The sequence below is a fragment of the Loa loa genome (assembly GCF_000183805.2).
Source record: "Loa loa unplaced genomic scaffold supercont3.24, whole genome shotgun sequence".
Taxonomy (NCBI): domain Eukaryota; kingdom Metazoa; phylum Nematoda; class Chromadorea; order Rhabditida; family Onchocercidae; genus Loa; species Loa loa.
The window spans coordinates 399397-413971 of NW_018108204.1; the positions used below are offsets into that span (position 1 = coordinate 399397).

The following is a 14575-nucleotide window of genomic DNA, read 5'->3' on the forward strand; positions in this document are numbered from 1 at the left end:
CCTCAAGAACCAAACAATTTTAGACCTTCCGGTTATCAGTGATTTCATTAACGGTACACAAAGATGAAAAGATAAAAGAGCACTAAGCTGTTCCGTTTATGAAAGGGCATTTTGTGAGAGATGAACAGACAAAGACAAGGAACACTTAACATAGATTGAACTGCAATGATGGCGGTAATGGCACAACAGGACAACACTCCACTCATTGCGCCCACTCATATTCTGCCAATAGCACTAATCATTTGAGAAGGAACTTAGCACTAGTCGCTGCTAAAGGGAATTGACAAATGTTAGCTGTTGCTGTTGCAATGCAATGATAAGGATGTCAGTTAGTGAGATAGATAGATGGTAAACGAGTGGGTGTTTGGGATGGGAGAGATGATGCTGAAGAAGGAATAGTGGAGAGTGTGGTGATAAGCAATGACATGGGAATCGAGGGAGTAAGGTATTGTGGAGGATAATCGATTATAGGATGGCTATTGGTGCTGTGGTGATGATAAGACTAGATCTCGTATCATCAATTCTTGATGTCAACTTCTACATTACCCGTAATAAACGATGGAGAGTTACCTAGAGAAAGGAATTGGCATAGCACTGTAACAGTGGACAGTGATTGAAAGTAAGCGGAGAAATCTTGTAGGCAGAAGAGATGGTAAGATGATGAGGGAAAATACCGATGAGAAGAGGGATGTTTTGATCGAGAGTCAGAAAAACAGAGCGAACGGAAGTTCTCTTCGGTGATATTAAAAAGTGCTTGAAAAAAATGAACTTGATATCACGAAGTTCAGTGACCTCTTTGCTAGAAGGATTGTCACATTGTTTAGATTCTTACCCAAAACAATAGGTAAAGTTGGGTAGAGAAGGAAATGTCGCAAAAAAAAGGGAAACCTGTCGAGGCCAAAGTGCATTGGGAAGAAAAACGTGGCTGTAGCTTATATTTAGGCAAACAGGCAAACTTCTCTATCATGTGAAAACTGTGAAAACTCAAGAAGATGTATCGATTCCATTCCAGTCCACAACAACCTTTTACAAACTTCCCGTTGTAAGCTCACCAACTATTCTCCACCGATGAAAGCTTGTTCAATATGTGAATGTGAATATGCATGTGTGTGTGTGCATGCGTGCGGGCACGCATGCACGCACGACGCATGTCTATCTGCATGTTTGCAGTAGTGTCGGCTTACGCACGTTGTACAAGTTCATCATTTTTTAACTGACGACAAAAAGAATATGCGATGTGAACGTTTGTCGTGAAGGGAGAGGAACGGAGGGAAGCGTATTAGGTGAATCCTCTCGTGATTCATTCTACGTTTCTATTACCAGCTATGGCACATATCACTGGCTCTCTCTCTCTCTCTCTTTCTCTCTCTCATATTCTTCCTGTCCGTACTTTAAACTTTGTCTGTCCTCATTCAAAACTTTAGTGAAATGTAAATTAAAGTACTGAATAACTCGGTATCGTATCAGGTTAACATATTAGGGAGCAGTTGTATATGGTTATTAATCATTTGTTTTGTGATCTAGGGAAGGTTTACTATCAGAAAATAGGGAAGATAATTAACAATTTTAGCAAATTAGTATGGTCGGCTATGGAATATGTCGAAATACAGGCTGTGAAAGTTGGATGTTATCAATCTCTCAGTAAGATTGTTGCTGGAGGTTACTGTGTTTGTAAACGGAAGCGGAGTGCAAGCAAGATTGAAGATTCGATGGAGATAGACATCATCGTTCCTACTCAGTGATTTGTCCAAGAAAGCAAAGAACGAAGAGATAATAAACTCCTCCAAAAATTGCTAAAGCAATCGGTCAAATTGTTGTGGAGCGGTATGGTCGCACCGATCTGCCAATAAAACCAATATTAACAATAGATCGTTACAATAGCCTGGTTCTGAATATAATGTTTGGCATGGGAGAAAAAAACAGCAAAAAACAAAACAGTTATGATCGTTCAGTTTTTGAATACAAAATCGGGTTTTTGCTGAATTAAAATCAAAGAGTAAGGAGAAATCAAATAGTTTGTTTGGTTGCGACACGTGTCACCTAAGGATTGTTCGATGCTACAACAAGAATAACAAATGCAGCACTTCTTGCATACTGGCAATGTTTATGCTTGTAGCAAAGAGAGAATAAATTACAGGGAAAATGCGACCATTGTAGTTTTTATCAAAGTGAAAAAAACATGAGCAGTTGAAATTATGAAAAAAAGTTCAAAATCGCACATTTAGGAAGAAGATAATATCAAATGGATCTTTCAAAACTGCGATTTTTCCATTTTTTTTTTTTTTATTTGAATAGTATTTGCGACAAAAAAAAGTTAAATATACAATAGACAGATAGCTTCCCTTTAATTTTTACATTTGATCCATATTAAAATCTTTCAGGTAACTTCCAGAATCAGTAGGGTTTCGAATAATTGCATAATTATTGGTCAGACAATATCCTGAATCACATCCTGAAATTCTGATGAAATTCTCGAAGCATAGGGTATTTAAAAATATCGGATCCAAAGTAATTTATAAGTAGTACATCCAAACCCTTTTTGTAGAAACGGAATGTTGATTGAGAACATTGAACTAGTAATCCAAACACATATTCTGACATTCCTGATTCAAAAAAACTGATTAAGTGAAAGTTTGTTCAGATTTCAGGAAGAAATTTTCCATCAATAAAAAAGCAGGCGAAACATCGATGAATTTCTTATTTAAAGATGCCAAAATGGTTAAGTAATTTCGGCGAACCATTCCGATTTTGTACGATCGCATTCAGCGTCTTCCATTTTAGAGTGCATGTTGGGATATAACAGGAAGTAGAATAGACAAAATGACGTGAATGTTATCAAAAAAATCACCTGAAAATACATCATTGTGATGTCAAGGTACAAAATGTTATTATTAACAAAGTTACTGATGGGGGAGTTCCCTTGTTCCGCCGCGGTATTAAATGTCATTAATAAGAATAAAATGAATAAGGATGAATTGTTCTTCTTGTTTCCTTGAAAGTAACAATTATTCCCAAGAAATTCTAAAAAGCTATCAAATCTGAAAATTTATTTCTGATTATATTCAAATAAAAACAGGGAAACAAAGAAAAAGAAATTAAAAAGAGAGCAAGAATGTTATCTGCCCACATTAGGATTTTGGAAGCCTAAAACTTTCTCACTGCTAATTTTCGATCGGATTTTAATGCTACAATCATTTTTTTTTTTTTGTTTTAACCAAAGCTTTTCACCATTCAAAACATCCTTATGATAAGCGATAATGAGAAAATCAATTGTTTGGAGATTAATAAACACTATTAGGAAGAGAAATAGGGATGTATGCCGGAATTAGAGATGTATACCGGAATTAGAGATGTAAAACGGAATGATGATTCAAACCTGAGATATCCAGTGAAACATTTGTACTGACTTTTTTGTTAATCGACAATTATCCAACAAATGCTTTAAAGTGAAACATCGAAACTCTCGTCGTTTTTCCAAATAATGGTCTAATTCGTATGGATCATTCATTGAGATTGATGTGTGCGAATTAGACAAACGACATGATCTATAATCAAAGTACGGAATAATTTTCTATGAATCCTTTTGGAGTGTAGTCTGATATTTATAACTTTTATTGAATATATTATCAGTTACCAAATCAGCAGTTCTCGAAATGACACTGATATGCTATCCTGTTTTTAGCATCAAATTATTTCAAAGTCCGTATATTTTGTCCTTACTGTAATTCATAAATGTTACCAGTACCGTCTTCGTAAAGACGGCAAATCAAAATCAACACAAGTCGTCCGCGATGATGCGATAATAATTCCAGGCTCATTAAATGTGTCATTTGTGGCCATATTAACCTTTGCTAACATCGATGCAACCACGGAGGATTGCTTTCTGCATCTGTTTTCAATCAATATTCCGTTTTTGATTATTTGATTAATTGGATGGGTTACATCCGGCAGAAGAGGCATAAGTTGTTTTATAATTAAAATTGATGACAATTTTGCGAATTTTAATTACTACAATGTTAAAGTGACGAAAAAAATTAAGCTAGATATAATTAGAGAATTCATTATTTTAATAGAATAACCTGTTTTTATTCAGCCTCTGTCGCATAAATTTTACAAAAGCAATTTTGATTAATGATAAAAACACAGCCATAAAGCATACACCTGAAAGTGGCTTGCTTCTGAGTGAAATTTTAAAATAAGATTGTACGAACTACAACACATGCTAAATTGTGACGAAGAGATGGGAACAAACCAAGGTAAATATCCATAGCTTTAATGTAGCTTACACGAGGCATCATCTCATTGTATGAGAATATCAAAAACGTTATTGCCAGTATAATTGAAACCATATCCTGAAAGTAACTTTTATTTAATTTTAGTGCGAGAAAAAAAAACATATCTCTCTAACTTTATTTAAATTTTATTAAAAAGAAAAATTATTCGAATACATTTTTGTTGTAGGAGAAAATGTCGAAATTCATCAACCGAAAAAAAGTTTGCCTGAAATTCAGTCTCGTTTTCCATCCATGATGAGACCCAGGAAGTGACAACGACTGCTGTGGATGGAACTACTAATTGTATCAGACAAAATCCCGATGAACGATCAAATACAAAACATACATAAAGTCTGCTATAATTGCCTAAAGCAATCCATTCCAATAAAATAAATTTCTTCTTTGTGAATAACAGAGACATTTTCACTTCGAACACAATATAGCACTTTGAATGCATAAATCAAAATTTAAAGCTCAAATCAGAAAATCTGCAAATTTAAATTTACTTTCAGAAGTTTAGGTAGTTGTGAAAGGAGAGAAAACAATGATTTAACTAGCCTGTAGCATAATTTTCAATAACACTCGTTACATAAGCTTCTTTGATCTGGAAGTCCGGTAACCGGATTTTCTGCAGCAGCAGCGGTGCTTTAACATCTCTGGACCAAAAATACCGCACACGGTCTGCTGTATATCCATCTATAAATTAAATGAATTCCTAAAGCAATCCAACAGCTAACAACATATTAAATACAATAACGAGTCATATTACCTTAACTTATTTCATTTCATTTTTTAAAATAAAATGTAAAATTATAAGACTTTTTGTTGATATGACATCTTGGCACTTTTTTTTCACTCCGCAAAGCAGAAGGTAAGCAATAAGGTTAAGGTTATAAGTCAGAACTAACAACTTTCGATGCCAAGTTTACATAATTGTGAATCAAATGGAAAGAGTGTAAGATCCATTGGACATTCGGCCACAATGGAAATACGCCTGCTATATAGAATTGCGCCATCTTCACTTAACCTGGAAGGAACATTTAAGAAGATAGGCGGTGTGGCCACAAAGAGAACGATGTTTAGTCTATACAGAATGTTATATGAACAACCTTTCAAAAGACCAAATATGATGGACATAACCTCAAATGAAATTGAATCCAGTTCCTGCATGGCATATCATTTATCACTCTCCTTATCACATGATGTAGACTTCTCTATTCAAGACATTGCTTTCTCTAAATTGTCAATTCATTTAGTTTTTGAAATATTAAATGATGGGAAAACTTTAACCTCAGCAAAGAACGGTGTGAAATTGAGTGTTTTTGCGGATTTTTTGAAGCGACAGCATTTGGCATGAATGTGTCCGGATGCCACAAGAAGTTGATGTAACTTTCATGTAGTGATATCTTCCGATCTTTGAAATGATTCTGATAACGCAATCGTTTGTCCAGCCATGATTCGCGATAAAATAATTCAAGAGCGTAGTCCTTAATTAAAGATCTTTAGCTTGGAACATTGCTTATGGCTATTTTTTTTCTTTTTTATAGAACTAGATATGGCAGTTTTGAAAAGCCGATGAATTGAAGTTTTCACGACTTATGATAATTACAACGTTCCACATCCAAATATCTGGTCAGAAGTGATGATATCTCTAGCTTTTACTGATAAGAAATTTTTTTCCCTTAAGAAATAAAAACCGAATTTCCTACCATAGTAACTTCAGAAACGGCGCGAATATTACTGACAACAATTGATACATTGATTGCAACCGCTTCTGCAAATTCAATTAAATAAAAAATAAAGAGATTTAATAATTGAAACTTCTAATATTTTGTTTTAGGAATATTATTTGACTAAAATGAAAATGAATTGAAGTGAAACATTGCAAGTTAATTGAACCAAATGGAATAACAAACCTCCGTTATCATTTTCCGGTTCTTTCCGATGATCATAATCAGTGCGAACTAGGAAATGAAAGAAATCGCTCGTTCTACTAAAACTTTTCAAAAATTTTAGTCCTCAAGAAAGAAGTGAAAAATAAACTTCTCAAGTCTTTCTTCAGAATTAAAAGTACTTTTTTATAGGGAATTAGAATTTCTAAAATTTCCAATTCGATTACAAGTCATTCTGTTTCCAAAACTCATGGAAACAAGAAATCTAGGAATCGATCTCGTGAAGGGCACCGAACCCCAACTATAACTGCCCCGAGAAAGTTTCTTCAAACTTGCAACGGATGAAAAATGCTTAGTAACGTTCCAGGAAGAGTCAATTATCCAAATGACTTTTCTGAGAATGTTATTGAAAGCGATAAATGGATAGTGGATTCATTTTATGGCAAAAGTCCTTTAATGTTGCTGTATTGCAATCTAGCATGCATTGCATGCATGCTAGAATAGGATGATGAAAATGGTCACATAAAAAAGAAAAACAATATCTCCGATGCTCTTTGAATATTATCAAAACATAAGATAAAATAACGAAATAAAGTGATTAAAATGAATGAAATTCAACAGATTAGTTAAATATGATGTAATAAAACGATCCTTTTACTACAAATTCGTTTGATAATAACGGATCGGATCAAACAATAAACAAAATGGAAAGTGAAATCTCTGAAAATGGATATCCGGAATCATCTTGAAAGTCATACTTCCCGTTATTGTTCCGATAGTATGTGGACCATTGCACAACGGAATCATCATCGGCCATGAAGTCGTATCCACCTGACTTTTTGACATCAGATGCATGAAAGTTTGCAGCTGTCTGAAAAAAAATGACAATTTTCTTGAGTAAATTTTGATTTCAAAAAAACATTGTTAAAATATTGTTTTTTAACCAATTCAATTGATTATATTATGACACACGATAACTGTGCTTTGCTCATTATCACGTTATCAGCATGCTATATCACGCATGCTATTGTGCGGCATACTATTATGCACGCGTGCTATTTTATTCCCTTACACAAATATTTACGTGGAAGTGGATAAGAAGAAGTGATAAAAGGGATTTATGAGAAATTGATAATACCTGACTTGTTCCATTCACCAACAGCGATATCCAAAAATGAATTACTGCTATCATTACTGTCAAGGAATATATGAGCTTTTATTTTAGTTATACAATTACAAATGATCCATGACGCAATTGAACAGTTCAGATAGTGCAAAATATGGAAATGTGAGAATGAAGGAGTGAAGCGAATTAGGTGACAGAATCAAAAAATCAAATTTAAAGAATGAAACTTGAACTATGAGAGTTAATTTTTGAATTTTGAAAAATATGTCTTTCTCTTCATTCCATTCAGCACTGAATGTTTCGTGACATAAAAAATTCATTAACTTGCTGAAATGAAATAGAAGAGTCGTATAATGTGTAGACGAACAAACTGATATGATATATTTCTCAGCCCAGTGAACTTCATTCTTTTGTGACAATTAACAATACCTTTTGTAACAGTTAAAATGAGCTCATTAAATCCCTTTGCTTAATTAATCTGAAACTATATGTCACTCAAGAAGGATAGTTTCAGATTGCAACTAATTAGTAACGATAACTTTGATCGTAATGACTTCTGAGATGAGTGTCCTGAACAGTTATGATATTATATAAGGAAGTACTAATAAATTAATAATATTGCCTTTTACACTGTTATCCGTCTATTTCAAAAGTCTATTTCGAATTTTTGCATAGATATCTTAAATTGGAAGATAAGTTTTTAGCGCATTTTTTACATCGTCCCCGAAGGGTGATTAGCGGGGAAGTATCCATATATGAAGTCATTTAGATTTTCAGTATTAAGAATATAACTCATTAGTTGCCGATTCTAAATTGATCTGTACTTCTAAATAATTTGAATAATGAATAATCAACAAGTTTATAAAGATTTCATTTGGGAGATTAATCAATCAAACATTCCAAATAACAATTTCGAATAATTAAAGAAAACAACATCACAATATTATCAATTGTACTTTTCTAAACTGTGGGTAAACGTTGAGCGCAATAAGTAAAGGTACGTCTTTTTTTTTTTGGTTATAGAGTAGCATGACCTTTTAAGATTACCATCGTCTGATCTCATTGACAATCTCATTTTTTAAACTAATTAAGCCTGGAAAATTCAGACGAAACACTTGTTTAATATCATTTCTTCAACATAGTTTTGATTTTTTAGTAGCATCTTTCCCACTGAATGTCCCAATCGTCTTGAAATGCTTGTTAAGTTTTATGTTCGAAGCTTAAACAATGTGAAATGCAGTTTAATGCAACATTTGAGTAAATCAATGAAATGAATGAAATAAAAAGGAATGAAACGAGAATAATTCCCTACAGTATTCTTCATGACTTCTTTCTTCTGCTACACTTCCTTTCAGGGAAACAAAACTACAGCTATTTGACTATGAAGAGGTGTCGAAAGTGATTTACATGCTAAAATTAGATTTATTCCATGATACATATAGTATTACTAAGCAGTTGGGATCTCTTTTATGACAAAACAAATTTGATCTAAAACAAAGTCTTGTTACCATACCGTGTTTTGTTTGATATAAACTATGAGGAAAGAATCCACAACACACTGATAATGAAATCATTTGATCGGACAAACATCCTATACCCATCCTCTCTTACTTACATCTAAATTCTCATGCAAACAGACAGGATTTTAAGGATAACTTGTTAGAGTAATTTGTTAAAATGGAAATGAATCCAATTTTTTCTTTTTTACAATTTCCTTATTTTTCAGAGTGATTTAAAATAAATTTAAATTTCAAGGTGAAGTTAAAATAAAACAGACCGAATTCGTAACATACAGGAGTGAAATATAATGGAATCCATCATATCGCCTTTTATGACAAAGGCTTATTAATTTGATGTTGAAAAGTTCTTAATATTAATTGCATATTTTAAATAAGCCATGATGTGTTAAGCTTTCGTGGAACTTCATCATATAACACAAAAAGTTCTATAAGGCAGTCATTGGAGAAGCAGAAGGATGGAAATAGTATAAATGATGAACATAACTTGGGTTACATTCCAGAGACTATTGTTAAAATGTTTGAATAACAAATGAAACAAAAATCAAATCTGCAAAGAATGTATTGAAATCTGTGCATTTTCGTTTTCCACAATGTTTTGTTAGTGGAATTAATGGTACAATCAAAGTTATGTAAGAACAAAATATTTGAAAAGGGTCAAGCTGCTTATATTGTTGAACAGAGATCTAGTTACTTAAATCATTTGGATTTCTCGAACTTGCAATAGCATAAAACACTGAAGTACAAAGTTCCTGATTGAGAATGGGCTGACAGCTCCTTGTTGTTTGATTAAGTTCTTCAATTGGAAAAAGCAATTCATGATTAGCAACACTCTTCTCCTTAGACTCCTTTTTTATGCCATTTAATGTCAGAAATAGTCCTGCAAAGATGCTAAACTTGATAAAGTGGCAACATAAAAAAGTTTAAAACACACACACGCACGCACACACACACACACGCACACACAACACACACTACTCATATACACACACACATACACACACACACTCTAAGACGCATCAACGACTTCATTTTAAATGTAAACCCTATCTCTAACCGTTTCAGAAATACTTCCAAATAGAAATTGGTTCTGTTTTTCATCCCACAAAGAGTAAAAGAAGGACGTACATAAAATCTGACTTTTTGCGTTTTCCTTTGGGGTACGTCGAATAGTTAAGGCCTACATCACATCATTTCTCATGTTCGCTGATTCGCGGAAATGAATGGAACAAAGAAAAACCTCATAGATCCAATGAACTTTATTGAGGCAATTTAAACTGAGAACAAATTTATATGTCCGGAGCATTCCCTAATTCCACCCATCCAATCTTAACTGCCCCTTTAAGTGACTTCTTTTACTTTGGCACAAATAAGGACGTTTACTCCGCTGGACCATCTAAATAAAAACTGCTTGATTTCCACTTTTTTCTCCATCCAACCAAAAAAGGAAAAAATGCATCCTTCCCTTCCTTTTTATCAGAGATATTGATTAAATCAATCAGAAATGAGGTCTGGGATAATAAGTCATAATCGGTCACTTCAATATCAAAATATACTGCGATAAAAGAAAATTACTTGCTACTTATCGCAGATATATTCAGAGACAGAAGTGGCTAATTCTGAATGAATCAGCAATTCAATTTTTCGACTCAACAATGCCTTTTTTTTCAATGCTATCTACAAAATTCAGTTTACGCAGTGCAGAAATACCTCGAAAATTAACATATCTCTTCTTGTTTAATCAATTTAAACAAACTCCTTGTTATATCAGTAAAATGCCGTCTTCACATAAGCAGTAAAGTAAAATGTTAACTAATACTTCAGTATAGAAAAACTTTTTATATTAGCCAACATACAATAATGACTGATAACAGAACAACCAAAAATTTTCTATTCATGAACGTGGCCTTTCCTTTTTTCCTTTGAACAATGCAATCAATGATGTATTTGCTACTTTAACAATCTTGAAACGGACACCAGGTATATCACCCACAGCGTGTCCTTTCCGACCAAAGCCAGCAACAAGAACTTCGTCGTTTTCCTGTAAAATAAATAAGACCAAAATCCCTTCCAGCACCTGTAGTTTTACTAAGGGTTGAACCAGATATTTCTCTTTATAAAGGAAAAAAGACTATACTAAAGAAAAAATGTTGGGCGCTAAGAAAAGTAATAAATGAAAATTCAACAAGCCTACAAAGGACTTTCGAAAAGACAGTGAAAGTCGAAAGCGTTTACCTCAATGAAGTTTAAGCAACCGTCGTTTGGTACGAATGCTGTGATCTTCTTTCCATTCTTAATTAGCTGCACACGAACACATTTGCGAATAGCTGAGTTCGGCTGTTTTGCCTCAACACCCCTAAAACGGAACAGCAATTAAGATACACCCTTAATATAAATTAGTGAAAACTTTTAAGGACAATAAGCAATGAACTGCATGCGACTGGTCATTATCAAAGCAACTGAAATGAGATAATAATATACAGAGAAACAAAGTATTTTTATATCAGAATTTGAGATGGCAAATCAGAATTCATGCCACATAATTACATCAACTAACAAAGTAAACAAACCTCTCAGGATGCTAACTCTTCAATAAGAAAATTACTTACACTTTTTCCAGTACAATCCCTTTAGCGTGCGATGCTGCTCCAAATGGATTTGCTTTCCATCGTGTTCCCAAATGTGCTTTCTTGTAGCCTTTATCATTCCAACGCTGAGCCTGTCTGTGCGTTTTCAATTTGCGCGCTGTACGTATACCCTTCGGTTTTCCCATGATTTATGCCGTTAACTAAAAAATGAACTCAAAATAAGGTATGCATGGAACGTGAGAAGCGATAACGAAAATTTAGCGAGCGAGATAAAAACAATGAGAAGCTTAAAATAAACATAAACACGCTCAAAAAAAAAGCATATATATATATTGAAGTTGAGTGAACGAATGGAACTGAATGTACGCAGCGGGTTATTCATTCTCATAATGATTAACTTGCGTACCTAATTACTACTGACGACTTCAACTATTTCATCAATGTGCATAGTTCTAAAATGATAATAAATAACAAAGTCTGATCAATACCTAAGTTTATTCATTTAATACAATACCCAAATTTATTCATTTAATATTTCAATTCATCTTGCACTGTCTTCCGTCAACAATAGCGGGTAAAGTAACGGCATGAACATGCAGAATTTAAGGTAAGTTAAGTAAACAAACCGCTTATTTGATCCACTTCAGATTCATCTAAATTTGATACAATTCTGAACTAAAATTTCCTTGAGCTACAAATACATATGGAAAACACGTTTGCCCACTCCACATTCACAATACACCACATACCCAGAATAAGATTCAAACAGCTTAAGAGACCAGTAATGCAAATACACCAGCAGATACCTACACAATAGAGAAACCAATAACGGCCATCTGCGAAATAACGACAAGTCCATCTTAATCCATTGCAAGCGAGCGGTCAACTTGAAATATGTCCTCAGTTAGGGAGAATGATCCGATTCTAATCAGGAAGGAAAGTAAACGTGCAAAGTTACAAGCCACCAACGAAATTAAAATCCTCATATTAACTCTTGTCGTTATTATCTGTAAGGAAACACGGTTGCTGCAGTATAACTTTTGCAGAACCAAAACTGTCTCAAACTGATGTCTTAATATGAAAACGTAATATCTCGCGCCGATTTTCTATTGTTTATTCTTACGAATAATGTTGTAATGGAAACAAGAACCGGATGTGCGTTTTACGAAAAAAAAGATGACGAAACAGTTGAGATAATATTTCTGAAATTACTTTCAGTTTCAATTTTCCAGAAAAATGGTAGTCGCGTAACATATTAATAGCAGCTTTGAACAGAACACATTTCTTGTCTACTAATAGAAAGTCAATCAAACTGTTATAGCATTCTTATTTTTTGTCAAAAACTTCCTATGAAACTTTTCGTTTTTATATTGTCTAGAAATTTCTAGAAATTTGACGGCCAACCATTGAAACATTGCAATTATTCATTTATTTTACAAACGTGGAAAGAATTATTCTCTTCCTTATGAAATTTGGATTTGAAAACTTGAATTCTGTATTTCATGTTTCATGAGGTAAATCTTTTAGCTTTTTTTTTGTTTTACTGGGAGAGCTTATTTAAGCAAAGAAAGATGGCAGACGATTTGAGAAGAGCACTTGAAGGGCATCAGCGCAAATCTCAATGTCTATGTTGCTCGTTTGTATGATATCAAATCTGAAGGATTGCAATATCTCGCAGTGATATTGTTGTCAGCAAAAAGATCTCCGTTCTAAAGCTTCTGAAGCTGAAATCAATCTCAGAAGGGGTTGTGCACTTTGATTGAAATCAAATCATCCACGACTTCATTTCAAATCTCAAAGCTTCACCTATGATGTTGTATTTAGTTGGGTCCTCTTTCTTCCCGCTTTATCTTAATCAGGCCGCGATTTGCTATTTCAGTAATTCGATTTTTTTTTTCAATCTTAATTTCAACCCAGTTTCGACTATCCGATTATCACTTATTCGATTAATTTCAATAATATGTATTCAAGAAAAACAATGCTAACATTATTTGTCCGACATAAAACTAAGAATTTCCAATGACTTGAAATGATATTGAGTGTCTCTTATCAGTTAGAGTTTTTTCTAACAATAGCCCTCTATTCACTATAAAACTATGCTTTATATTCATTATAAAACTACTCTGATTACAAATGCGAAATGAATTTTCAAAACTGCAAAATGTTTTGCTTAAAGAAATTTCTTGCTAAATCAGAGTTAGAAAATCTGCGCCAGTAAATCTATAACTAAAAATCTAATGAAAGTTGAATTTCGATAAAAGAAAAATAAGAAGTTGCTAGTCAGGTTGTTTTGATGTCAACTTGCCAATATGCACATTGGCTATTGCAGAATAATACTAACTTCTCGTGGTCAGGTTAACATTTCTTCAATTGCAGAAGCTCAAACTGAATATTATTCAATAATTTGAAGCTGTCTGAATAAGGTGACAAAAGTAGCGTGCGAATTATAACTTCCTTTTTAATGCATTGTGCTAAATACGACCTAATATAGCTTTAAAATTTCATTACATTTTTTTTTAATGAAATTTTAATTATATATCCTGGCTTAGTGGATTTATGGATTTAATAATGACAAAATCGAGCAATGTTTTGGGGGTGATTGATTTTGGAAGTGAAAGGGGATTCTGAAGTGGAAAAGGAAGGGAGTAATCGCATGTCGGTTGGGGTAATTTAAAATAAATTGTTTGAACGATTATGGTTGAAAGCTTGAAGTAAGCATTTACGCAATTTTAATAGATCCTAACATCAGCACTTAACATTTGGCATCCTAGCGGCTCCAATTGTCAGAAAATAGGGCGCATAGTGCTTTTATTTCTAAATAAGCTAATGAACAATAGAATCCGGAACTGGACGATTGCGATGGGTTTAACCTATCAGAGGTAGAACTAATGAAGAATGTATGGTATACATTCTTCAGTATGACTGAATTCTCCTGAATCTACTAGAAGGTAATTTTTTTCTTGCCAAACTGAACTAATTTCATTTTCAAAGCATTCAACCTTTTATGTTCAAAAAAAAAAACAACTGATTGCGCGATCAATTGCTAATTAAAAATGGATTTATACAAAAATTTCAATTCAAAGAAGGCTAGTAGTAGTAGTAGTAGTAGTAGTAGTAGTAGTAGTAGTAGTAGTAGTAGTAGTAGTAGTAGTAGTAGTAGTAGTAGTAGTAGTAGTAG

At 33.5% G+C, this 14575-nt stretch overlaps 3 protein-coding genes across 3 annotated transcripts; 1 reads left to right on the forward strand and 2 right to left on the reverse strand.

Annotated features, from left to right (window-relative positions):
• Nucleotides 1-472: 472 nt before the first annotated feature.
• Nucleotides 473-1742, forward strand: LOAG_01590 (hypothetical protein; the record flags this gene model as incomplete). Its single annotated transcript, XM_003137129.1, has 3 exons — nucleotides 473-548; nucleotides 641-737; nucleotides 1571-1742. The coding sequence occupies 3 exons, from the start codon at nucleotides 473-475 to the stop codon at nucleotides 1740-1742; spliced, it is 345 nt and encodes a 114-aa protein (XP_003137177.1).
• Nucleotides 1743-2719: 977 nt separating this feature from the next.
• On the reverse strand, nucleotides 2720-7358 carry LOAG_01591 (excitatory GABA receptor EXP-1A; the record flags this gene model as incomplete). Its single annotated transcript, XM_003137130.1, has 13 exons — nucleotides 2720-2848; nucleotides 3377-3545; nucleotides 3746-3883; nucleotides 4080-4161; nucleotides 4253-4352; nucleotides 4501-4640; nucleotides 4833-4970; nucleotides 5183-5295; nucleotides 5559-5761; nucleotides 5984-6048; nucleotides 6191-6267; nucleotides 6925-7037; nucleotides 7305-7358. 13 exons carry the CDS (start codon nucleotides 7356-7358, stop codon nucleotides 2720-2722), a joined length of 1521 nt encoding a protein of 506 aa, XP_003137178.1.
• Nucleotides 7359-10503: 3145 nt separating this feature from the next.
• LOAG_01592 (40S ribosomal protein S23) lies at nucleotides 10504-11607 on the reverse strand. Its single transcript, XM_003137131.2, has 3 exons — nucleotides 11419-11607; nucleotides 11045-11165; nucleotides 10504-10850 (listed from the first exon to the last, which is right to left on the reverse strand). The coding sequence occupies exons 1-3, from the start codon at nucleotides 11580-11582 to the stop codon at nucleotides 10704-10706; spliced, it is 432 nt and encodes a 143-aa protein (XP_003137179.1). The 5' UTR covers nucleotides 11583-11607; the 3' UTR covers nucleotides 10504-10703.
• Between the last annotated feature and the right edge of the window lie 2968 nt (nucleotides 11608-14575).